General features: G+C 41.5%; 1 protein-coding gene across 1 annotated transcript in view; it reads right to left on the bottom strand.

Annotated features, from left to right (window-relative positions):
- Positions 1-26451, bottom strand: part of LOC134317121 (E3 ubiquitin-protein ligase SMURF2-like) — a 98664-nt gene that overhangs the window by 15373 nt on the left and 56840 nt on the right. Inside the window, exons 9-12 of the mRNA XM_062997827.1 lie at positions 23322-23406; positions 22043-22201; positions 21887-21925; positions 11566-11752 (exon numbers count right to left, since the gene is read on the bottom strand). Coding sequence (XP_062853897.1) covers positions 11566-11752; positions 21887-21925; positions 22043-22201; positions 23322-23406 — 470 coding nt within the window. The remainder of the gene's footprint in view (positions 1-11565; positions 11753-21886; positions 21926-22042; positions 22202-23321; positions 23407-26451) is intronic.

The raw sequence follows: 26451 nt of genomic DNA, 5'->3' as shown, positions 1-26451 counted from the left end.
CTGAATAATATTGCACGCCCCACTTTTTAGTTTTTTATTTCTAAAAAAAGTTTAAAATATCCAATAAATTTCGTTCTACTTCACGATTGTGTCCCACTTGTTGTTGATTCTTCACAAAAAAATTAAAATTTCATATCGTTATGTTTGAAGCCTGAAATGTGGCAAAAGGTTGAAAAGTTCAAGGGGGCTCAATACTTTTGCAAGGCACTGTATCTCTTCATCACGGCACCTGTTAGTGGGTGGGACATATTAGGCAGCAGGTGAACATTTTATCCTCAAAGTTGATGTGTTAGAAGCAGGAAAAATGGGCAAGCGTAAGGATTTGAGAGAGTTTAATAAGGACCAAATTGTGATGGCTAAACGACTGGGTCAGAGCATCTCCAAAACTGCAGCTCTTGTGGGGTGTTCCTGATCTGCAGTGGTCAGTATCTATCAAAAGTGGTCCAAGTAAGGAACAGTGGTAAACCGGCGACAGGGTCATGGGTGGCCAAGGCTCAAGCGAGCGAAGGCTGGCCCGTGTGGTCCAATCAAACAGACAAGCTACTGTAGCTTAAATTGCTGAAGAACTTAAAGCTGGTTCTGAATACACAATGCATCACAGTTTGTTGTGTATGGAGCAGCAGAAAGTGGGAACAACATAATATTAGGAAGGTGGTCATAATGTTATGCCTAATCGGTGTATGTCTATTATTTTATGGAATGTCCAACAAGCTCATGGTTATGTGTCTACATCCTCTATAGTGTATATTTTAGTGCTTGCTGAAAAGAGTTAGGAAGCGCTGGCTGGGCCAAACATCTCTATCAGAGTTTTCATCAGTCTGCTGTGTATTCTCACTTTCTTTTTCCGCTCTTGCTCTCGTTCTCTCTGATATCATGCACTAGGAATGCCTGCCGTTCAAGAAACACATGACAGAAGAGAAGGTCTGTGCCTTAGTTTGAGAAACTCCCGTTCCTACACTCGAGTGTGCAGACAATTGGAGAATATGCAATCGAATACCATAACAGTCCTTTAGAGAGTCCAGCCACAGCTATCCCATAATATATATTCTCTGTATCCATCCCAGATGTTACCTGGAAACAGTCTTATGTTTTTACACATACACATGCTGTGAGGTTCATGTGCCATATGTATTTCAACTATGAACTGTGTATACACATTAGAGTTTCTCCCTAATGTATTCGGTGGAGTCCTGATCTCTGTGCAGGCCACTGAACTTCTCGCACATCAAACTCATTATGCTATGATGTATGAACTAGGGCTGGGCGATATATCGAGTTTTAAAGATATATCGATATATTTTCTTACACGATATAAGATAAGACAATATCGCTTATATCGTTATAGATGTTGCGTTCCAGTTAGATCCGACAGTTCGTCGTTCCCTTCTCCCAGTTTGTCTCTGCACATGTTCACCTGCCCCGCCCCCCTCTGAACACAACTCACCCCTCCCCCACCACGTGAGTCGCCCGCAGGGTATGTTCTAAACAGCTCTAGTGACTATAGAGCTCCGTCTAAAAATGATATTTTCATTGTTGATCTCTTTGAATCAATAACACTTGCATTGATGTAGATTTGAAAATGATAATACTGAATATAAAATTTCAAGAACAAAACTGTTTGATGTTTATATGAGCTTTGATCTGGTCTGGGTGTGGAGTTTTATATCGGGCATGTGGAAACGTTGGGGGAACGTTCGTGGGGGAACGTTCGTGGGGGAACGTTCGTGTGGAAACGTTGGGGGAACGTTCGTGAAGGAACGTTGAGGGAACGTTATTGTGGAAACGTTGAGGGAACGTTGGGGGAACGTTCGTGGGGGAACGTTGGGGGAACATTCGTGAAGGAACTTTGAGGGAACGTTCTTGTGGAAACGTTGGGGGAACGTTGGTGGGGGAACGTTGGGGGAACGTTGGTGGGGGAACGTTGGGGGAGCGTTCGTGTGGAAACGTTGGGGGAACGTTCTTGTGGAAACGTTGGGGGAACGTTGAGGGAACATTCGGGGGAACATTAAGGGAACGTTCGTGTGGAAACATAGGGGGAACGTTCGTGGGGGAACGTTGAGGAAACGTTCGTGGGGGAACGTTGGGGGAAAGTTCGTGGGGGAACGTTGAGGGAACGTTCGTGTGGAAACGTTGGAAGAACGTTCGTGGGGCAACGTTGAGGAAACGTTCGTGGGGGAACGTTGGGGGAACGTTCGTGGGGGGAACGTTGAGGGAACGTTCGTGTGGAAACGTTGGGGGAACGTTCGGTGGGAACGTTGAGGGAACGTTCGTGGAGGAACGTCGGGGGAACGTTCGTGGGGGAACGTCGAGGGAACGTTCGTGGGGGAACGTTGAGGGAACGTTCGTGGGGGAACGTTGAGGGAACGTTCGTGTGGAAACGTTGGGGGATTGTTCGGGGGGAACGTTGGGGGAACGTGAGGGGGGACCCAACCATTCCCTTAACAATCCCAAACGTTTTCTCAAAAATCCACCCAAACGTTCCCTCAACAATCCACCCAAACGTTTTCTCAACAATCCACCTGAACGTTTTCTCAACAATCCACCCAAACGTTTTCTCAACAACCCAAACGTTTTCTCAACAATCCACCCAAACGTTTTCTCAACAATCCACCCAAACGTTTTCTCAACAATCCACCCAAACGTTTTCTCAACAATCCACCCAATCCACCCAAACATTTTCTCAACAATCCACCCAAACGTTTTCTCAACAATCCACCCAAACGTTTTCTCAACAATCCACCTAAACGTTTTCTCAACAATCCACCCAAACGTTTTCTCAACAATCCACCCAATCCACCCAAACGTTTTCTCAACAATCCACCTAAACGTTTTCTCAACAGTCCACCCAAACGTTCCCTCAACATTCTACCTAAAAATTCCCTCAACAATCCACCCAAAAGTTTTCTCAACAGTCCACCCAAACGTTTTCTCAACAATCCACCCAACCATTCCCTTAACAATCCCAAACGTTCCCTCAACATTCTACCTAAAAATTCCCTCAGCAGTCCACCCAAACGTTTTCTCAACAATCCACCCAAACGTTTTCTCAACAATCCACCCAAACTTTTTCTCAACAATTCACCCAAACGTTTTCTCAACAATCCACCCAAACGTTTTCTCAACAATCCATCCAAACGTTTTCTCAACAATCCACCCAAACTTTTTCTCAACAATCCACTCAAACGTTCCCTCAACTATTCACCCAAACGTTCCCTCAACTATTCACCCAAACGTTTTCTCAACAATCCACTCAAACGTTTTCTCAACAATCCACCCAAACGTTCCCTCAACTATTCTTCCAAACGTTTTCTCAACAATCCACTCAAACGTTTTCTCAACAATCCACCCAATCCACCCAAACGTTCCCTCAACTATTCACCCAAACGTTTTCTCAACAATCCACTCAAACGTTTTCTCAACAATCCACCCAAACGTTCCCTCAACTATTCTTCCAAACGTTTTCTCAACAATCCACTCAAACGTTTTCTCAACAATCCACCCAATCCACCCAAACGTTTTCTCAACAATCCACCCAAACGTTTTCTCAACAATCCACCCAAACGTTTTCTCAACAATCCACCCAAAAGTTTTTTCAACAATCCACCCAAACGTTTTCTGAACAATCCACTCAAACGTTTTCTCAACAATCCACCCAATCCACCCAAACGTTTTCTCAACAATCCACCCAAACGTTTTCTCAACAGTCCACCCAAACGTTTTCTCAACAGTCCACCCAAACGTTCCCTCAACATTCTACCTAAAAATTCCCTCAACAGTTCACCCAAACGTTTTCTCAACAGTCCACCCAAACGTTTTCTCAACAATCCACCCAACCATTCCCTTAACAACACCAAACGTTCCCTCAACATTCTACCTAAAAACTCCCTCAACAGTCCACCCAAACGTTTTCTCAACAATCCACCCAAACGTTTTCTCAACAATCCACCCAAACATTCCCTCAACTATTCACCCAAATGTTTTCTCAACTATTCACCCAAACATTCCCTTAACTATTCACCCAAACGTTTTCTCAACAGTCCACCCAAACGTTTTCTCAACAATCCACCCAAACGTTTTCTCAACAATCCACCCAAACGTTCCCTCAACTATTCACCCAAACGTTCCCTCAACTATTCACCCAAACGTTTTCTCAACAATCCACCCAAACATTTTCTCAACAATCCACCCAAACGTTTTCTCAACAATCCACCCAAACGTTTTCTCAACAATCCACTCAAACGTTTTCTCAACAATCCACCCAAACGTTTTCTCAACAATCCACCCAAACGTTTTTTCAACAATCCACCTAAACGTTTTCTCAACAATCCACCCAAACGTTTTCTCAACAGTCCACCCAAACGTTTTCTCAACAATCCACCCAAACGTTTTCTCAACAATCCACCCAAACGTTTTCTCAACAATCCACCCAAACGTTTTCTCAACAGTCCACCCAAACGTTCCCTCAACATTCTACCTAAAAATTCCTTCAACAGTCCACCCAAACGTTTTCTCAACAATTCACCCAAACGTTTTCTCAACAATCCACCCAAACGTTTTCTCAACAATTCACCCAAATGTTTTCTCAACAGTCCACCCAAACGTTTTCTCAACAATTCACCCAAACGTTTTCTCAACAGTCCACCCAAACGTTCCCTGAACATTCTACCTAAAAATTCCCTCAACAGTCCACCCAAACGTTTTCTCAACAGTCCACCCAAACGTTCTCAACAATACACCCAACCATTCCTTTAACAATCCCAAATGTTCCCTCAACAATCCACCCAAACGTTTTCTCAACAATACACCCAAACCTATTCACCCAAACATTCCCTCAACTATTCACCCAAACGTTTTCTCAACAATCCACCCAAACGTTTTCTCAACAATCCACCCAAACGTTCCCTCAACTATTCACCCAAACGTTTTCTCAACAATCCACCCAAACGTTTTCTCAACAATCTACCCAAATGTTCCCTCAACAATCCACCCAAACGTTTTCTCAACAATCCACCCAAACCTATTCACCCAAACATTCCCTCAACTATTCACCCAAACGTTTTCTCAACAATCCACCCAAACGTTTTCTCAACAATCCACCCAAACGTTTTCTCAACAATCCACCCAAACCTATTCACCCAAACATTCCCTCAACTATTCACCCAAACGTTTTCTCAACAATCCACCCAAACGTTTTCTCAACAATCCACCTAAACGTTTTCTCAACAATCCACCCAAACGTTTTCTCAACAATCCACCCAATCCACCCAAATGTTTTCTCAACAATCCACCCAAACGTTTTCTCAACAATCCACCTAAACGTTTTCTCAACAATCCACCCAAACGTTTTCTCAACAATCCACCCAATCCACCCAAACGTTTTCTCAACAATCCACCCAAACGTTTTCTCAACAATCCACCCAAACGTTTTCTCAACAATCCACCTAAACGTTTTCTCAACAATCCACCCAAACGTTTTCTCAACAATCCACCCAATCCACCCAAACGTTTTCTCAACAATCCACCTAAACGTTTTCTCAACAGTCCACCCAAACGTTCCCTCAACATTCTACCTAAAAATTCCCTCAACAATCCACCCAAAAGTTTTCTCAACAGTCCACCCAAACGTTTTCTCAACAATCCACCCAACCATTCCCTTAACAATCCCAAACGTTCCCTCAACATTCTACCTAAAAATTCCCTCAGCAGTCCACCCAAACGTTTTCTCAACAATCCACCCAAACGTTTTCTCAACAATCCACCCAAACGTTTTCTCAACAATCCACCCAAACGTTTTCTCAACAATCCACCCAAACTTTTTCTCAACAATTCACCCAAACTTTTTCTCAACAATCCACCCAAACGTTTTCTCAACAATCCACCCAATCCACCCAAACGTTTTCTCAACAATCCACCCAAACGTTTTCTCAACAATCCACCCAAACGTTTTCTCAACAATCCACCTAAACGTTTTCTCAACAATCCACCCAAACGTGTTCTCAACAATCCACCCAATCCACCCAAACGTTTTCTCAACAATCCACCTAAACGTTTTCTCAACAGTCCACCCAAACGTTCCCTCAACATTCTACCTAAAAATTCCCTCAACAATCCACCCAAAAGTTTTCTCAACAGTCCACCCAAACGTTTTCTCAACAATCCACCCAACCATTCCCTTAACAATCCCAAACGTTCCCTCAACATTCTACCTAAAAATTCCCTCAGCAGTCCACCCAAACGTTTTCTCAACAATCCACCCAAACGTTTTCTCAACAATCCACCCAAACGTTTTCTCAACAATCCACCCAAACGTTTTCTCAACAATCCACCCAAACTTTTTCTCAACAATCCACCCAAACGTTTTCTCAACAATCCATCCAAACGTTTTCTCAACAATCCACCCAAACGTTTTCTCAACAATCCACTCAAACGTTCCCTCAACTATTCACCCAAACGTTCCCTCAACTATTCACCCAAACGTTTTCTCAACAATCCACTCAAACGTTTTCTCAACAATCCACCCAAACGTTCCCTCAACTATTCTTCCAAACGTTTTCTCAACAATCCACTCAAACGTTTTCTCAACAATCCACCCAATCCACCCAAACGTTTTCTCAACAATCCACCCAAACGTTTTCTCAACAGTCCACCCAAACGTTCCCTCAACATTCTACCTAAAAATTCCCTCAACAGTTCACCCAAACGTTTTCTCAACAGTCCACCCAAACGTTTTCTCAACAATCCACCCAACCATTCCCTTAACAATACCAAACGTTCCCTCAACATTCTACCTAAAAACTCCCTCAACAGTCCACCCAAACGTTTTCTCAACAATCCACCCAAACGTTTTCTCAACAATCCACCCAAACATTCCCTCAACTATTCACCCAAATGTTTTCTCAACTATTCACCCAAACATTCCCTTAACTATTCACCCAAACGTTTTCTCAACAATCCACCCAAACGTTTTCTCAACAATCCACCCAAACGTTTTCTCAACAATCCACCCAAACGTTTTCTCAACAATCCACCCAAACGTTTTCTCAACAATCCACCCAAACGTTCCCTCAACTATTCACCCAAACGTTCCCTCAACTATTCACCCAAACGTTTTCTCAACAATCCACCCAAACATTTTCTCAACAATCCACCCAAACATTTTCTCAACAATCCACCCAAACGTTTTCTCAACAATCCACTCAAACGTTTTCTCAACAGTCCACCCAAACGTTTTCTCAACAATCCACCCAAACGTTTTCTCAACAATCCACCCAAACGTTTTCTCAACAGTCCACCCAAACGTTCCCTCAACATTCTACCTAAAAATTCCTTCAACAGTCCACCCAAACGTTTTCTCAACAATTCACCCAAACGTTTTCTCAACAATCCACCCAAACGTTTTCTCAACAATTCACCAAAACGTTTTCTCAACAGTCCACCCAAACGTTCCCTGAACATTCTACCTAAAAATTCCCTCAACAGTCCACCCAAACGTTTTCTCAACAGTCCACACAAACGTTTTCTCAACAATACACCCAACTATTCCTTTAACAATCCCAAATGTTCCCTCAACAATCCACCCAAACGTTTTCCCAACAATACACCCAAACCTATTCACCCAAACATTCCCTCAACTATTCACCCAAACGTTTTCTCAACAATCCACCCAAACGTTTTCTCAACAATCCACCCAAACGTTCCCTCAACTATTCACCCAAACGTTTTCTCAACAATCCACCCAAACGTTTTCTCAACAATCCACCCAAATGTTCCCTCAACAATCCACCCAAACGTTTTCTCAACAATCCACCCAAACCTATTCACCCAAACATTCCCTCAACTATTCACCCAAACGTTTTCTCAACAATCCACTCAAACGTTTTCTCAACAATCCACCCAAACGTTCCCTCAACTATTCACCCAAACATTTTCTCAACAATCCACCCAAACGTTTTCTCAACAATCCACTCAAACGTTTTCTCAACAATCCACCCAAACGTTTTCTCAACAATCTACCCAAACGTTTTCTCAACAGTCCACCCAAACGTTTTCTCAACAATCCACCCAACCATTCCCTTAACAATCCCAAATGTTCCCTCAACAATCCACCCAAACGTTTTCTCAACAATCCACCCAAACGTTTTCTCAACAATCCACCCAAACGTTTTCTCAACAATCTACCCAAACGTTTTCTCAACAGTCCACCCAAACGTTTTCTCAACAATCCACCCAACCATTCCCTTAACAATCCCAAATGTTCCCTCAACAATCCACCCAAATGTTCCCTCAACAATCCACCCAAACGTTTTCTCAACAATCCACCCAAACCTATTCACCCAAACATTCCCTCAACTATTCACCCAAACGTTTTCTCAACAATCCACTCAAACGTTTTCTCAACAATCCACCCAAACGTTCCCTCAACTATTCACCCAAACATTTTCTCAACAATCCACCCAAACGTTTTCTCAACAATCCACTCAAACGTTTTCTCAACAATCCACCCAAACGTTTTCTCAACAATCTACCCAAACGTTTTCTCAACAGTCCACCCAAACGTTTTCTCAACAATCCACCCAACCATTCCCTTAACAATCCCAAATGTTCCCTCAACAATCCACCCAAACGTTTTCTCAACAATCCACCCAAACGTTTTCTCAACAATCCACCCAAACGTTTTCTCAACAATCTACCCAAACGTTTTCTCAACAGTCCACCCAAACGTTTTCTCAACAATCCACCCAACCATTCCCTTAACAATCCCAAATGTTCCCTCAACAATCCACCCAAACGTTTTCTCAACAATCCACCCAAACGTTTTCTCAACAATCCACCCAAACGTTTTCTCAACAATCCACCCAAACGTTCCCTCAACTATTCACCCAAACGTTTTCTCAACAATCCACCCAACCATTCCCTTAACAATCCCAAATGTTCCCTCAACAATCCACCCAAACGTTTTCTCAACAATACACCCAAACCTATTCACCCAAACATTCCCTCAACTATTCACCCAAACGTTTTCTCAACAATCCACCCAAACGTTTTCTCAACAATCCACCCAAACGTTCCCTCAACTATTCACCCAAACGTTTTCTCAACAATCCACCCAAACGTTTTCTCAACAATCCACTCAAACGTTTTCTCAACAATCCACCCAAACGTTTTCTCAACAATCTACCCAAACGTTTTCTCAACAATCCACTCAAACGTTTTCTCAACAATCCACCCAAACGTTTTCTCAACAATCCACCCAAACGTTTTCTCAACAATCCACCCAAGTCCAAACATGTGAGGGGGGTTTAACGAGAACGCAACTTTTAATACCACACAAGCTCAGTGCAAAACAACAGAAGAACACGAGCACAGCCGGAAACGATAAATTGTGATACCTTCCCTACACACTCGCTCCCTGCGCCCTATAGTGCACTTAACATTCTTAAAGGGCCAGACAATATATTTAGTGTGATTGCAGTAAGGCAATTTGTCTGTTTTTTGTCCGGCTTTCTTCGTCCGCAGTTTTCGAGATATCGACCCCGTTCCAACGCCAAATCGTCCGGCCTGTTCGGGAATACAGCGCTTGTATACAGGTTTTCGATCCGCCCGCCACGCCTGTTTTTCTGACAAATTTTTCCCATAGACTTCCATTCATTTTCAAAAAATGTTGAGATATCGACACCGTTCCAACTCTAAATCGTCCGTCCCATTAATGACATCATTTCTTGAAGAAAGCTTTTTGATCCGCCTGCCCGTTCGCCCGTTCGCCCGCCACGCCCGTTTTTGTAGCGGCCTTTGGTCCCATTGACTTTCATTCATTTTTTTGAATGGTTATTTCTATAACCTTTACATAACCTTTATTTAACCTATAAGAGCCCCATTCACTTCCATTCATTTTTGAAAGTTCGAGATATCAACGCCGTTTCAACTCTAAATCGTAAAGCCCACTGATGTAACCCCGACTCAGATACAGCATGGGGATTCGAACCCATGTCCAACTGCCATGCCTGTTTTTCAGCCCCATTCACTTCCATTCATTTTTTGAAAGTTTGAGATATTAACGCCGTTCCAACTCTAAATCATAAAGCCCACTGATGACACCCCGACTTGGATACAGCATGGGGATTCGAACCCATGCCCACCTGCCACGCCCGTTTTTCGGCTCCATTCACTTCCATTCGTTTTTTGAAAGTTCGAGATATCAACGCCGTTCCAACTCTAAATCGTAAAAGCCCATTGATGACACCCTGATTTAAATACAGCAAGGGGATACGCACCCCCTCTCACCTGCCACGCCCAACTGCTGCACCGCAATCACACTCGCATTTCCTGCAGGAAATGCACATCTCTAGTTGTAATTCACATTACACGACAGGAGATACCTTAGAAACAACTTTCTTTTTTTTAGAATAGCTCTTTTTTTTAAAAGTAAAAATAGTTCTTGTGTGAAGCTTCCCCAGCATGAATTTTAATAAAAGTGCCTGTAAAAAATTTGGAACATGTAGCTTTGTCTCAGAAGTGTTTTTTTGTTATTACCTTATTGGATAAAAAAATATCGAGATATATATTGTATATCGCCGTACAGCGAAAAAATATCGAGATATTATTTTTGATCCATATCGCCCAGCCCTAGTATGACCCTTGCTTTGTGTACACCATCAATGTTCCGGTTCATCCCAAAGGTATTCGGTGGAGTCCTGTGCTCTGTGCAGGCCACAGAATAGGACTGTAGTAGCTTGGTGTTCAAGGTACTGGCTCAGTAATCTAAAGGTTGTTGGTTCAAGCCCCACCACTGCCAAGTTGTCACTGTTGGACCCCTGAGCAAGGCCTTTAACCCTTTATTGCTTGCACTGTATTCAGACACAATTGGAAGTCGCTTTGGATTAAAATGTCGGCAAAAAGCAATAAATGACTGGGATGTTTATTTTTATGCGTCTTTTACTAATTAATTAATTTATTTATTCATTAGAATTTTAAAGTCATGTTTTACACACTTTGGTTACGTTCGTGACAGGACAGGTAATTACTCGTTCTAAGTGACTAAGTCCTTAATGTCAAACACAGTCATGGACCATTTTGTATCTCCAGTTCACCTCACTTGCATGTCTTTGGACTGTAAGAGGAAACCAGAGCTCCCGAAGGAAACCCACACAGACACAGAGAGAACATGCAAACTCCACACAAAAAGGACCCAGGACATTCTTGCTGTGAGGCAAAAGTGCTACCCACTGAGCCACTGTGTCGCCCCTTTTACTAAATTAAGCAGCTTGTTGTGTCAGTTCCTATATCAACTATTTAGGAAAGCCAGTGGATTCCAAGCATTTTTGGTTGTGTCACAATCCACCTAATTTTGTACCAAACATCTGATGAATGAATACTCTACATATAATTAGTGTAATTACTGTATAAACTACAGTTTAGTGTGGTTTGAGTAGCTGCTTTCCCAGTACTGTGCAAAAATGAAAATAAAAAACAAACACGTCAGCAACTGGTTTTCTGACAAATGCCAAGAATGTCTATGTGAACGCAGCCTAAGGATCTGTGTAAAATAGCAGCAGTGTTGGTATTCACCTCAAAAATCTCGTCCCTGCAGAGCTCGATCCGACAGTGTCCAGCCTGTGGTTGCTGCTGTGAAAGTTCCTGTCTCAACACCTTCAGTTTGTGCACCAGATCGCGTTTATACTTAGGAACAGTCAGACATTCTGCCTCCTCAGGAAGATTACACAGCGCCGGCTGCTCCTTCAGCTGCGAGGGACGGCTGGAGACAGACAGAGAAGAAAATATTATTGTACCCAGTCAATCCCATCTTAATGGGGTTACAGTTGACTAGCTGCAAGTCAGCATGTTTAAAGAGGTTTTAGTGTCTGACAGTAGTCTGCACCTGCTGAAGCAATGCGGAGACAAAGTCTGGAGCTGTTCTCAGTTTCAACCACACAAACCTGTCCAAACAAACCTCCACTTTCGCAAACCCCAGGTACCTCCTTGCTAATTGTCAGACAGACTCTAGAGCTACTGAGCCATGTACTCTCTGGACCACAAAACATTAAAGAAATATTCATATTTGCTACACTAATGTGTACACCAAAGTGTGCATGGTAAGGGCCATTTCATAATAATTGAAACAATAATAACCGACGAGTTCGAAATGTCTTTTTTACCGTTGTGCCACCTGAGTGGCCAGACCACTGTTTTATGTACTTTTTAAAATGGATGCTGTCAAACTAGCCTTATTTATACAAAATAAGTCAACAGTAGTCAATCATTATCATTAACAAGAAATTAGCGAGTTATGCCACAAAGTTTAATGAGATTTAAGAACTTTCTACACCACCAAATGAATAATCCCAGTTGCTGTATGTTTTATTTTTGTCCAATAAGATTTTGTCATTTTCAAAAACAAACTGAAATAAACTTACAAACTTCAGTTGGTAAAAGATTTATGTCATTTACCTGTGTTTAAATAGTTATTATTTACTCTTAAAACTGTATTACATTCTATCAAAGGCACATGTATAAAGTCAGGTCCTCAAACACAGACTAGGAACACAGTGGGGGCAAAGTTCACATCAAGCCAATTTAAATACTGAGGACCTGCCCCCTGTTTACCTGGTTTCTTAACCCCTGTGTTGTGATTAGTAAAGATTATGCAAGCGTTTCCCAGTTTAGCTTGGCTCATTTGACTTAAGGAATATAAAAAAAAATAGCTGGAGTGCATGCAGACATTGTAAAGCATATTAAACATGTCTGACTGACCATGGATGCAGTTTTTAATTATAAACACTTGTAAGTATATAGACTGCACCAGTTTAGTTTTATGCAGCTATACACTTTCCACAATTCCACAAGAAAGACTTTGTAGATTTCCCAGACATATGTTTTTAGCATATATAATTACGGTAAATCGTACAGAAAAAGCTCATGTACAGCAGACAGTGAGGGGAAATCCCTAAGCAAACCAACACGGTATTTCTTTATTAAACAGCCAACCCAAACCCAAAACTTGTATGGTTGCTGGAACATCTGTATAGAACTTTATTTCTATATGCTGTAAATGCACTTTTTTGAGCCATGTCTGAAACATAGCGGAGAATAACCATCCTTCATCCTGCCTGGTCAAACAAATACCAGTAACATACATGAACAGATACAGTACAGATACATGTCTGAAAAATATACCCATCCAAATAGTTGACTTTAATATTTTATCCTTACTGTGGTAATGTTTACCATCTCTTGCCTCACTTATTAATGTGTTTAGGGTAAAACGTAAAGATTTTACCCAGAAATTACTTGCATTTTTGAGTTATGAAATAAAAAAAAAAATGGACACAGGTTAATTTAGTTAATTCAACTACTGACTAACTATAAACCATGTCAGTACATCTTTATTAAACTGTTTACAGTTGGTTTGGGTATACTTGAAGTAAATCTTAGATGCTACACTGCTATGGTAAGTTTTTCCACTATTTTGGATCAACTGTGTATCAAAATGAAGCGCAGCTTTCTCAGAGACCAGCACAGCAAAGCATCTATTCAAATGGTTGCTGATGTTAATTTGCAAATAATTATCATTATCAAGGAATGAACAGGTCATGCTACAAAACTGGACTTTCTACACCAGCACATATATAATACAGAATAATTTAAGTTGCTTTATGTTTTATTTTTGTCCAGTTAAAGACTAGAGACCAGAACAGCAAATAATTTATTCAATTAGTGCCTGATGTTAATTCACATTAATAATCACTATTTACATTAATTTGCTTTAAAATTGTGAAATTGATGAGATTGTTCTGGGAATTTTTATTTGCTCTGAACATAGTTGTCCTGTCGACTGTTTATCACCACAAATGGCCACCAGAATTAGTAGAATCACGACTAATTTAAATAAATACAGATTGCTTGGAATTTCACATACAAAAAATAGAATAGGGTTTGAAAGTGCATGTGTGAAAGATACTTTAGAATAGTACTAGACATTGCTGAATGTATGCTGAAGAACCTACTTCGTTGAAAATATGATGTTGTTTTCAGCATATTTGGGAAGATTATTGGAAGAATTTGAGTAATGATGTTAAGTGGTGTGATAAACAGCACTAGCTGCTGATTGCAGAACATTGTTTTAATGCTGGTGTTGAGAACATTAAGTTGTTGAAGAATGTAGAGTAACTGGTAGACAATGGTCAGGGGTTGGTTGGTAAAAGTTTGTATATCTTAAATTTAGGTGTTGAGGTGCTCAGGTGGAGCAGCTGTAAAACACACTAGCACACCAGAGCTGACAATTTAAACTCGTCGGTTCGAAACTCAGCTCTGCCATCCGGCAGGCTGGGCGCCTACATGAACAATGATTGGCTGTTGTTCAAGGGGGATGCCGGACCTCTGCTGGCTGATTGATGGCGCCTGCACAGAGTAGAGGGATAATTGAAATCAGGGTGTGTATCTTCGTACACAAAGCTGATCCGCATATGAACTCACCTCATGCAGGTGAAAAGATGCAGTCGGCTACTGCACACTACTGTCGGAGGGGGCATGTGTTAGTCACGTCTCTCCTTAACCAGAGATCAACATCAGTAGAGAGGAAGCATAATGAAATCAGGAAACTGGAAATGACTACATTGGGAGGAAAATTGGGGAAAATGTAAAAATGTAGGTGTTGGACAATATTAGGTGATTGTGGAATAACACAACAGAGCCAAAAGTATGTGGACATTCGGTTTCAATAATTAAGTTTAAGTATTTAAGCCACACCCATTGCTTACAAGTTAAAAAAAATAATTACATAAAACGCTTCCACTTAGAAGCAGATTTCACTTAGAAGCACATTTTGCTTTGGGAAAGGCCTTTCTATTCCAGGATGACTGTGTCATGTGACTTAAGCAAGTTTGGTGGGATAAAACATCAGTCCAGGCATTTTACCTATGCTCTTTTAAGTGAATGTGGAACACCTTGCCAGAATACTTGGATGCAGTTAAAGTTGTGTTTGTTTGCTGAAAAACATGTGTTGGTGTTGAGAATTGCAGAAGAATGTTGGTGTTTGTTGTTAAATGACGGGTGTCATGCACTTCGCTACAAGTTGTGGCTGGATGGAAACCTGCTTTTCCACAAAAAGACCTCAGCCAGTCTACAGGCTCATAGCCCAGACCACACAGACTAAACATCAGCACTTCTGTGAGTGTGGTTTTTAGAAATGGAGCCCCATGCACCAACTCCCACCCTTTCCAAGTGCACTTTTATATATAAAATACTTAACAACACTTCATTGGTCTGCTCTATTTGGACCAGACTTTTAAAATGCTTCACTAAGTTCTGGGTGTACTGAGGAGGTGTAATTAAGAACATTTCTTGCTCTTTCGCTGGCCCGCTGTCAGAGCCGCTCATGTCAACTAGTGGGTAGGGCCTGAGGTTACCGACCACAAACTGCACACAGAAAAAGGAAACAGAAATTGAGGAAGCTTTATACAAACACGCCGGGTCGGGAGCTGGACGGCGCTCCCAAGCTAGATAATAAGGTCATTCAGAGGCAATGTGTAACTGAACATACATTTGGCATTCCTTTGGTCGGTTTTGGCCTGGGTTGTCTAAAAGCACTTTACGTCAAATTTTTATTTTACGGTAAATAGACGTGTGTGTGATCACAAACTTAAAAACCTGTAGTTTTTTTTATTTGAACTCTTGCACTACATTCATCATGCATAGAATTAATATAACCTCTTCTTCCTTAATTTCTGATTTTTAATATTTATTTACTCCTAATAACTCATTAACTGTTGTCTAGGCTGCCCACAGTGCATGGAACCCATTTAGGTCAAGATCCTGTCAGGGTTCTTCTTCCCTATTATGCTAGCCTACTACTGCTGGGATCCAGGGTTCGAATCCCTAGTGGTGGTATCAGCTGTTCGGGCATCTACATACAGTTATGATTGGCTGTCTGAGGAGTGGCCGAGGCCCTGCGATGGATGGCCGTCCTGTCCGGGTTGTGTTGCTGCAATTTGTCCAGTGATTCGGGGAAAGCCAGACCTGCTGCAACACTGCCTGAGAGAAAGCTGTGGTAAAACATGAAACATGGCCACTCAGATGGCGCAGCGGTAAAAACACGCGGCTACACCAGAGCTGGGATCTCGAATACATCGTGTCGAGTCTCAGCTGTGCCTGCCGGCTGGGCTGAGCAGCCACATGAACAACGATTGGCCTGTTGTTCAGATGGGGTGGGATAGGAAGTCTCTCATAACTGATGCAATTACGACCTCTGCTGGCTGATTGATGGCACCTGCACAGAGATGGGAAAAGAGTGCTGTCAGGGTGTATCTCTCCGTACAGAGTGCTGATCCGCATTGCACTCGTCAAAGTGTAAATGACAAAATGCATACGGCTGCTGCCCACGTGTCGGAGGGGGCCTGGGTTAGCTTCGTTCTCCTCAATCAGAGTGGGGATCGGCATTAGTGGAGAGGAAGCGTGATGCAATCGGGCAAATAAACGCACTAAAAGGGAGAAAGGGGAGAAAATGCATCAACAAAATATTTTTAAAAAAACACATGAAACACAGTTGCTTTAGACTGATTATTTTGGGGTTTTAGACCTGGAGCTCTGGAAATCTGCGTTGACACGGTGTTCTGTTGTAAACAGAACATTGCAAAGAAATCTGACTCAGTTTTTTAAATACAGCTGATATGTGATGTATGTGTAATGATATTAACCATGCATGAGTGTATAATGGTTAACGGTAATGATTAATAGATACTAACGGTTAATATCAAACAGACCTTGAACTAGCTGATACACATCACAAAAGAGCTGCTATCATTCATGCACTTGTGTGTATATGTTTATGCATAGTTATCACACAAAGATATAGTAAGAAATCGAATATTATAAATACAGGTTAATATACAGTGTATCACAAAAGTGAGTACACCCCTCACATTTCTGCAAATATTTCATTATATCTTTTCATGGGACAACACTATAGACATGAAACTTGGATATAACTTAGAGTAGTCAGTGTACAGCTTGTATAGCAGTGTAGATTTACTGTCTTCTGAAAATAACTCAACACACAGCCATTAATGTCTAAATAGCTGGCAACATAAGTGAGTACACCCCACAGTGAACATGTCCAAATTGTGCCCAAATGTGTCGTTGTCCCTCCCTGGTGTCATGTGTCAAGGTCCCAGGTGTAAATGGGGAGCAGGGCTGTTAAATTTGGTGTTTTGGGTACAATTCTCTCATACTGGCCACTGGATATTCAACATGGCACCTCATGGCAAAGAACTCTCTGAGGATGTGAGAAATAGAATTGTTGCTCTCCACAAAGATGGCCTGGGCTATAAGAAGATTGCTAACACCCTGAAACTGAGCTACAGCATGGTGGCCAAGGTCATACAGCGGTTTTCCAGGACAGGTTCCACTCGGAACAGACTTCGCCAGGGTCGACCAAAGAAGTTGAGTCCACGTGTTCGGCGTCATATCCAGAGGTTGGCTTTAAAAAATAGACACATGAGTGCTGCCAGCATTGCTGCAGAGGTTGAAGACGTGGGAGGTCAGCCTGTCAGTGCTCAGACCATACACCGCATACTGCATCAACTCGGTCTGCATGGTCGTCATCCCAGAAGGAAGATGACGCACAAGAAAGCCCGCAAACAGTTTGCTGAAGACAAGCAGTCCAAGAACATGGATTACTGGAATGCCCTGTGGTCTGACGAGACCAAGATAAACTTGTTTGGCTCAGATGGTGTCCAGCATGTGTGGCGGCGCCCTGGTGAGAAGTACCAAGACAACTGTATCTTGCCTACAGTCAAGCATGGTGGTGGTAGCATCATGGTCTTGGGCTGCATGAGTGTTGCTGGCACTGGGGAGCTGCAGTTCATTGAGGGAAACATGAATTCCAACATGTACTGTGACATTCTGAAACAGAGCATGATCCCCTCCCTTCGAAAACTGGGCCTCATGGCAGTTTTCCAACAGGATAACGACCCCAAACACAACCTCCAAGATGACAACTGCCTTGCTGAGGAAGCTGAAGGTAAAGGTGATGGACTAAACCCAATTGAGCACCTGTGGCGCATCCTCAAGTGGAAGGTGGAGGAGTTTAAGGTGTCTAACATCCACCAGCTCCGTGATGTCATCACGGAGGAGTGGAAGAGGATTCCAGTAGCAACCTGTGCAGCTCTGGTGAATTCCATGCCCAGGAGGGTTAAGGCAGTGATAATAATGGTGGTCACACAAAATATTGACACTTTAGGCACAATTTGGACATGTTCACTGTGGGGTGTACTCACTTATGTTGCCAGCTATTTAGACATTAATGGCTGTGTGTTGAGTTATTTTCAGAAGACAGTAAATCTACACTGCTATACAAGTTGTACACTGACTACTCTAAGTTATATCCAAGTTTCATGTCTATAGTGTTGTCCCATGAAAAGATATAATGAAATATTTGCAGAAATGTGAGGGGTGTACTCACTTTCGTGATACACTGTATATGCACTGCCCCCCATCCCCTGTGTATAAACCAGGTCGCTGTACAAACTATTGAACTACTTGGTGGGCCAAAATGTTAGTTACACTAAGTAAACATCAGGCTTCTGGTGGCTTACATGTAAAACACAGGTACACACACACACACACACACACACACACCTCAAACTATCAAAAGGCTCTTTATTCCAGGGGCACCAAGCAAGCACACTAAATACCCATGCACTACTTAACAGCGGTGCTGACTACACTCTCTCCCCAGGGTGTACAGCACAACGTTGGTGTGTGTGTTTGCAAGCTTGCCACTTTCTTCCTGGACCAGGCATCATATATATATATATATATATATATATATATATATATATATATATATATATATTCCTCAACATTTAGAGAGTGGAGCTGCAGGGAACACCTACATTGCCACAAAAGCAGCTCTACATGGAAACCGCTGCTGCAGGACGGAAAATATAGGAGCGTATAGTTCTTACAAAAATACCTCTGACACCACATTCAAAAAAACCCTGCAATTATAACCTTGCTGCCTAAGGACAAAATCATTACAATGTATACTAGACAGGTCAGAATTAGAAGTCTTAGATAGTCAAATTAGATTTTTGGCACGGACTGATTAATGGAAAGTGGTGTGTTCAGGGGTGCTGAAGGTCACCAGAGAAAAACAGTGGAAACTGTGGACACTGGGGTTTAAAAAAAAAGTTGGAAAAAGTGTTCAGTACAGTTTCTCCTAATTTAGTTACCCATCCCATATTCTCTCTGTCTTTTATTCCACCCTATTATCAGCTGACAATGTGGGAAGGTGCTGCAGATCATGCAACATATACACCAACCAAGCATAACATTATGACCACTGACAGGTGAAGTGAATAACACTAAATATCTCTTCATCACGGCACCTGTTAGTGGGTGGGACATATTAGGCAGCAAGTGAACTTTTTATCCTCAAAGTTGATGTTAGAAGCAGGAAAAATGGGCGAGTGTAAGGATTTGAGCGAGTTTGACAAGGACCAAATTGTGATGGCTAGACGACTAGGTTAGAGCATCTCCAAAACTGCAGCTCTTGTGGGGTGTTCCCGGTCTGCAGTGGTCAGTATCTATCAAAAGTGGTCCAAGGAAGGAACAGTGGAAAACCGGCGACAGGGTCATGGGCGGCCAAGGCTCATTGATGCACGTGGGGAGCAAAGGCTGGCCTGTGTGGTCCGATCCAACAGATGAGCTACTGGTTTTTGGAACAAGTTAATGCTGGTTCTGATAGAAAGGTGTCAGAATACACAGTGCATCACAGGTGCAGGGCTGTTTTGGCAGCAAAAGGTGGACCAACACAATATTAGGAGGGTGGTCATAATGTTATGCCTAATCGGTGTATAGTGCTGTTAAATATGCTTTGAAACTAACAACTGCCATATTTTGCATTAAAATATAATAATATATAAAATATAATATTTCCCAAATGCCAGGACAGGTTATGCTTTACAAATTTCCACCTAGGGTACTGCTGCCAACTTACCAATTTTGGTATTAAAAGTGGGCTAATAACAACTTGAAATGCACAGTTCAATCAAAATAATAATTTTAACAAGTATTAAATTGTTAATATAAAACCCTTTTATAAAATATGAAAATGACCACATGGTGTTTCAACAGTCTGAATGGATGGGCAGATAGGTTAAGACCATACATCCCTAATACAACGCTGCAGCTCAGTAGTTAGCTAGCTTGTTCTTAAAAAAAAAATTTGAGATGGCCATTTTTAAAAGTCTACACGTCAGGAATTGGTCTAACCCTATCTGGTGGTAAGGTGAATTTTCTGCAATCCATCCTGTGATAAAAGACAGACACCCTAAGCATATGAGCCAGAACACACACACACACACTCGTCGAAATGCTAAGCCGTGTATACCACAGGAGACGGAATCCAAACCCCACACTTCTCATACACAAGAGCACCACATAAGTGACTGTGTCTGCCTCTAAGACTAATAACATAACCAATGACTTTGCTTCTAAGTGTTTTATATCTCCACCAGTTATCAATCTCACCCGATCCGGACTAAAACGGAACATGTTGTTTAGAGTTTTCTGAAACGAATCCACAACCAACCTCACATTTCACTCTGTGCTTTTAATAACCTGTAAAATGTTGAAGAAATGCAGGATTCACTGGAGTGAACAGAGCATGGTTACTTGGCTGAGTGAGAACCACATATACAGATCCAGAAATGGATCGCTAGATTTTTGCAATTGCTCTTTTAAAGCTAATATAAAATAATAATTTATTTTCTGACAATTTTTTTTTTCACGGTTGCATTTAAATTGATGTTCAAAGAACATGTTTGCAGATCTTGACACTTGATCAATAATCTGGTGAATTAAAGACAACATCTATAAATTTAGACAGTAATGTTTTGGACAAGCAAACTGATTCTGAAAACTTAAATTAAGGATTTATTGCTAACACAGAAAAAATAAATGAATTTTATGTTTTTAATCATCTAACAACTTTGTTCAGGGTCACAGAGGGTCCAGCCCTTAAAAACACACCACTCACAGGGTGCCAGTTCATCAGAAGGAGAAACACACTCAACCTTTCACACAATTAACTGTTCAGTTTTGCCACCTAATTTTTCACCTAATGTTTATTATCAAGGCAGCATGATGCCACTGTGGGTAGTGCTGCCACACAGCAAGAAGGGCCTGGGTTTGATTCCTTTCTACATGTTCTCAGTGTCCGTGTGGGTTTCCTTTGGGTGCTCCAGTTTCTTTCTACACGTAAAAAGACATGGAGTCAGGCCAACTAGAGCTACTAAAAAAAGCCTCAAGTGTGAATGTGTGCATTCGTGTGTGTTTGCCCTGTGTTGGACTGGCAACCTGTCTGAGGTGTTTCCTGCCTTTTGCCCAGTAAATTGGACCTATCGCGACCCTAACCAGGCTAAAGCAGGGGTAAAACATACAACAAATGAGCAAATGAATAAATAAATGATTAAATGTTTATTATTTTATCCATAAACATTTTTCTTCATGTCATTGGCAAAATGAATCCCGATTTCAACATAGCATTTTGATGCATTGCACAACAGCTTCCATTCTGTAGAATGAAAAGTGAGCACACATTTTGGTTTGCACCTTTTAAATCTGTAATTTATGCAGCTAAATAGACTTTGAGGACAGCACTCAGTCACACTCACTATTCTGTATACATATAAGCTTACATATGACTGAGATTAGTAAGTGTTGCCCTGATCGGGAAAGAAGACAGGGACGGCATCCATCCCACCCAAAGAGCTTTGACTCTTCGCCATGGATGGCTGTGACATTTCTGTGATTTTAAGTTACTAACCTGAAACTAAGCATAGACAGTTGCACAGAAACAAAACCTGAGATGGAAACATGATACTGGTACCTGAGGTTTGGGTTCTCTGGACAACAAGAATCATTTGGACTGTAGTGGAGAGAGAAAGGGACAGAAGAGGGAGGGGGAAAGAAAAGGGAAAGAGAATTATTAACAGTGAATAAAAAACTCACAAGAGAACAGAAAACACATGAAGGCGATTCTCACTTGAGCACTAGGTGAAGGTTGGCTGAGAGTCGAGGGTCAGTGAATTGTGTGGTTCGGTTGTTGTGGTCCACAAAGTAGACACGACCAGTGGCTGTGTTTCTGATCTCCCAACCTGGAGGAAGGGGCCCGAGCTCCTCACAGTTCACATTACTGAGATCCCTACACACACATACACACACACTAAATACTGCATTGAAGACAATGGGTACACTGACATGTTTAAAATAACCAGGTAAGAAAAAAAAAGTATTGACTGTAGTCCATCTGTTTCTCAAAAATTTTTTTTTAGCCTGCTTTCACCTTGTTCTTCAATGGTCAGGACCACCACAGAGTAGGTATTATTTAGGTGGTGGATCATCCTCAGCACAGCACTGCAGTGACACTGACTGGTGTGTTAGTGTGTGTCGTGCTGGTATGAGTGGATAAGACACAGCAGCGCTGCTGGAGTTTTTAAATACCGTGTCCACTCACTGTCCACTCTATTAGACACTCCATCCTAGTTGGTCCACCTTGTAGATGTAAAGTCGATGATCACTCATCTATTGCTGCTGTTCGAGTTGGCCATCTTCTGGACTTTCTTCAGTGGTCACTGGATGCTGCCCACGGGGCGCTGTTGGCTGGAAAATTTTTGGTTGGTGGACTATTCTCAGTCCAGCATGGACAGTGAGGTGTTTAAAAACTCCATCACACTGCTGTGTCTTATCCACTCATACCAGCACAACACACACTAACACACCACCACCATGTCAGTGTCACTGCAGTGCTGAGAAACACCCACATAATACCTGCTCTGTAGTGGTCCTGGGAGAGTCCTGACCATTGAAGAACAGGGTGAAAGCAGGCTAAAAAGGTATGCAGAGAAACAGATGGACTACAGTCAGTAATTGTAGAACTACAAAGTGCTTCTATATGGTAAGTGGAGCTGATAAAATGGACAGTGAGTGTAGAAACAAGGAGGGTCCATTAACATTTTTTTCATTTCATTCTTCACTTGGGGCCATCATCTTCAACTTTAAAATCGTGTATACCACTTTATTTTATTTACACTAATACACATGAAATATTTAAAGGGTACAAAAGAATTAGTGCACTGCTATTGATGCTACAGCTTCCAGTTGCGGGGAAACTTTTACCTACTAAACATAAAGGTTGGGTGTTACCTACTAAGCTCTAGGATTGTTTGCCATATTACTAATTCCTGCCTGCTGTATCACACATACAGCGTTGAAGTAGAATGTAAGCAAATGTGCATGTGGCAAAAATGTACATGTATGATTACCTGGGTACGCGCGGGTCGTGCCACGTGCTGACACCAGTCTGTGTATGGAGAAAGTACACCTGACCCTGCTGCGTAGTTCTCTGTTCTAAATGTAAGAAACAGACACAAAACACTCTTATGACCAAGATGCCACCTTTCAAAGCAAAGTTTAATGTGTGTGTGTGTGTGTTTATGTCTCTAAATTTGGATAATATGATAAAATGATTGGGCACTTATGGTTAAATCAAGTTTAGGTCATTTCCTTAAAGAAATAAATAGCAAAACATGACATATTTCAGCTCATTTTAATATAGACCAAGTTACTAATTACGTTCTGAATATAACACAATAGAACAGTTTGTGTACAAGTTTGTGTAGCCTTCCTGTTGATCCACTAACAAGACACATCAGGCATTACTATGGCAGGTGACAACAGTTCTGGACTAGAATTTCTCAAACGATTTACACCTCGGAAGCTCTGTTAACACTTTGTGCTTAAACTCAATAACCATTGGCACTCTAAACAAGCCACTAACTGAAGATCAGAAAAATGACTTTTATAAGCTGGTTATAACAAGATATCCCATTTGTAATTACCATTTCCAAGTTTAACTAATCCCCTTTTTCCATTGCATGGTACCTAATGTGCCGACAGATATTTTCAAATGCACAAGAGTACTTGTGAAAGTAAGAAGAGTTTGCTGAAGGTGAGACATTTTCCACCAGGTGCAAAGAGCAAATACACCACAGTAACTGTAAATGCTGTAAATAATAAAATTACAAACAACCCGGTCTGGTCTTAAATTTTTCTGTTGTCCTTCTATGTAAGGTTTTTATTTTTCACAACTCTGTTTTACTGCTCTATGGTAAGCCATGTACTGCACTCTCTAGAAAAGCTAGACTTCAGGTCTTGTTGCACTTTCATCTTCTGACCATCCAACAATGAGAGCTTGCACCTTTTCGCCTGACCAAAATCAGTTCTCTGTGTTTTTCCTTTTTCTGGTGTATATACAGAAACAACTTAAATCTCTGTCTCACTAGTTAGGTAGATGAAATCTATAACAGCTGGGATTTAAAACAAGTGCTTCTACTGTCTCAATCCAGTGGTGATTCTGTGACGATTGCATTAGACCTGTTTTCTCTCTACCCATACAGCCTTCTTCGGTATACTTGGTCCCTGGTCAGGAAGGGTAACCAAACGTAGTATGGTTGCTTAGGTACAGCATGGGTCACTTGGCAATTGAACACCATACCATAGGGGTAGCGTTCAATGGAAAACGGACATAAAAGCAGCAGGACTGTACTGGTTCGCATTGAAGTCCTACATGACCAAACATCACTGATCCTCATCCATGAGTCATAAGGAAATCTTAACTGTAATTTCATTATTGAGTTCAGTGTTTGCAGAGTAACATACTTTCATACGCTAGAAACATTTTGAAACCATGGGCTGTGGTTTAATATTACAGAAACAAAACATGTTTGGCTACAATCAGTAGAGGGAGGAGTAGCATTAAAAAAATAGAACATGTCTTCAACTAGAGTGAATCTATTGTACTTTGGGGTTGTCCAAGAGAAAATCCTATAAAGATAGAGGTAAAAATATATGTTCAAATGACAGTAAAGAAACCAAGGCTAAAAAAAGATTCTTTCAAAACAATGATCTAAACACTTCCTTAGAAAACTAGTAATTAGTTCTGGAAACCAAACAGTTCTTTATGTGTGTGTATATGTAAACCTTTGACTTCATCTATAAGCGCTGTGTTATTTCTGTCAAATGTTTTAAAAAATGAACATTTTTCCAAACTGACATTGCTAGAATAGTTTTAAATATAGGCAAGTCATTTTATTTTTGTGTTGTCTGGGTCTTGTTGGGTCTAATTCTCCCTGAATAATGCAAATCTGCATATGTATTATGCTTTTCAGCAGGGTAAAACATTATATAAAATACCTGGGAAAGAAACCTGCCTGAGGTGTACTGTACAACACCACAGTAATGTTTGGGTTTTTACAGCTCAGCACAAAGAGCAACCTGTTCTTACACTTACACACATGGAAGTAATAAAAGAAAGGTCTCAGACGCTGCTGCTGCTGCTGCTGCCTTATATGGCAACAGACATCTGTCAGCATTCTATAGGAACAAGAGAATCCTCTATTTCCTCGGCATATAAACACAAGAAACTAAAAGTTACTTTTGTAGGATAATTTCCGCACCTTTTCAGCAGTGGATTTGAAAGCCTGGTGTACGACACAAATATGGGCAGTGGCAAATTTCTCTCTCTCCCTCATTTTAAAGATATCACTGTTCCCCCTCCACCAAATTTCACAGTTGGTCGTGTGCAAGTCAGGTTCTGGCAACAGCCCAACCCAGATTTGTTCATCAGACTGCCAGATTTACTCAAAAATGAGTTACACACGGCCGCTCAGGTGGCGCAGCGGTAAAAACACACGCTAGCACACCGGAGCTGGGATCTCGAATACATCGTATCGAATCTCAGCTCTGCCATCGAGCTAGGCTGAGAAGCCACATGAACAACAATTGGCCTGTTGTTCATATAGGGGTGGGGTAGTAGCAAGCCGGATTAGGGTCTCCTTGTAACTGATTCAACTACGATCTCTGCAGACTTATTGATGGGGTCTGCACAGGGGCGGGGAAGGAGTGCATTGATTAAGGTGTGTCTCTACGTACACAGGGCTGATCTGCATTAGCATTCGCCTAGTGCAGGTGAAAAAATGCATACGGCTGCTGCCCACGTGTCGGAGGGGGCTTGGGTTAGCTTCGTTCTCCTCAAATCAGAGCGGGGATCGGCATTAGTGGAGAGGAAGCATGATGCAATCGGGCAATTGAACATGCTAAAAGTCGGGAGACAGAGGGGAGAAAATGCTTAAACAAAAATACAAAAAAAAAAAAGAGTTTCACGCTGCTCCAGTGCTCTGTGGTGGTGTGCTTTATATTACTCTAACTGATACTTAAAATTACTTGAAATGATCTAACACGTAAAGTTATGGAAACAAAATTCCTAAAGCAGAGAATAAACAGTTTTTGTGCTGATGCTGATTCCAGAGCTTCAGAACACTATCATTTGTGTTTCAACCAGAAATAGATTGTTTTTATGCATTGTATTATTATATTTGTTGGTTTTGTTCTGCG

The sequence above is a fragment of the Trichomycterus rosablanca genome, chromosome 6, assembly GCF_030014385.1.
Source record: "Trichomycterus rosablanca isolate fTriRos1 chromosome 6, fTriRos1.hap1, whole genome shotgun sequence".
Classification (NCBI taxonomy): domain Eukaryota; kingdom Metazoa; phylum Chordata; class Actinopteri; order Siluriformes; family Trichomycteridae; genus Trichomycterus; species Trichomycterus rosablanca.
The sequence above is the reverse complement of the archived record's forward strand: the minus strand, read 5'-3'. Positions and strand labels throughout refer to the sequence as shown.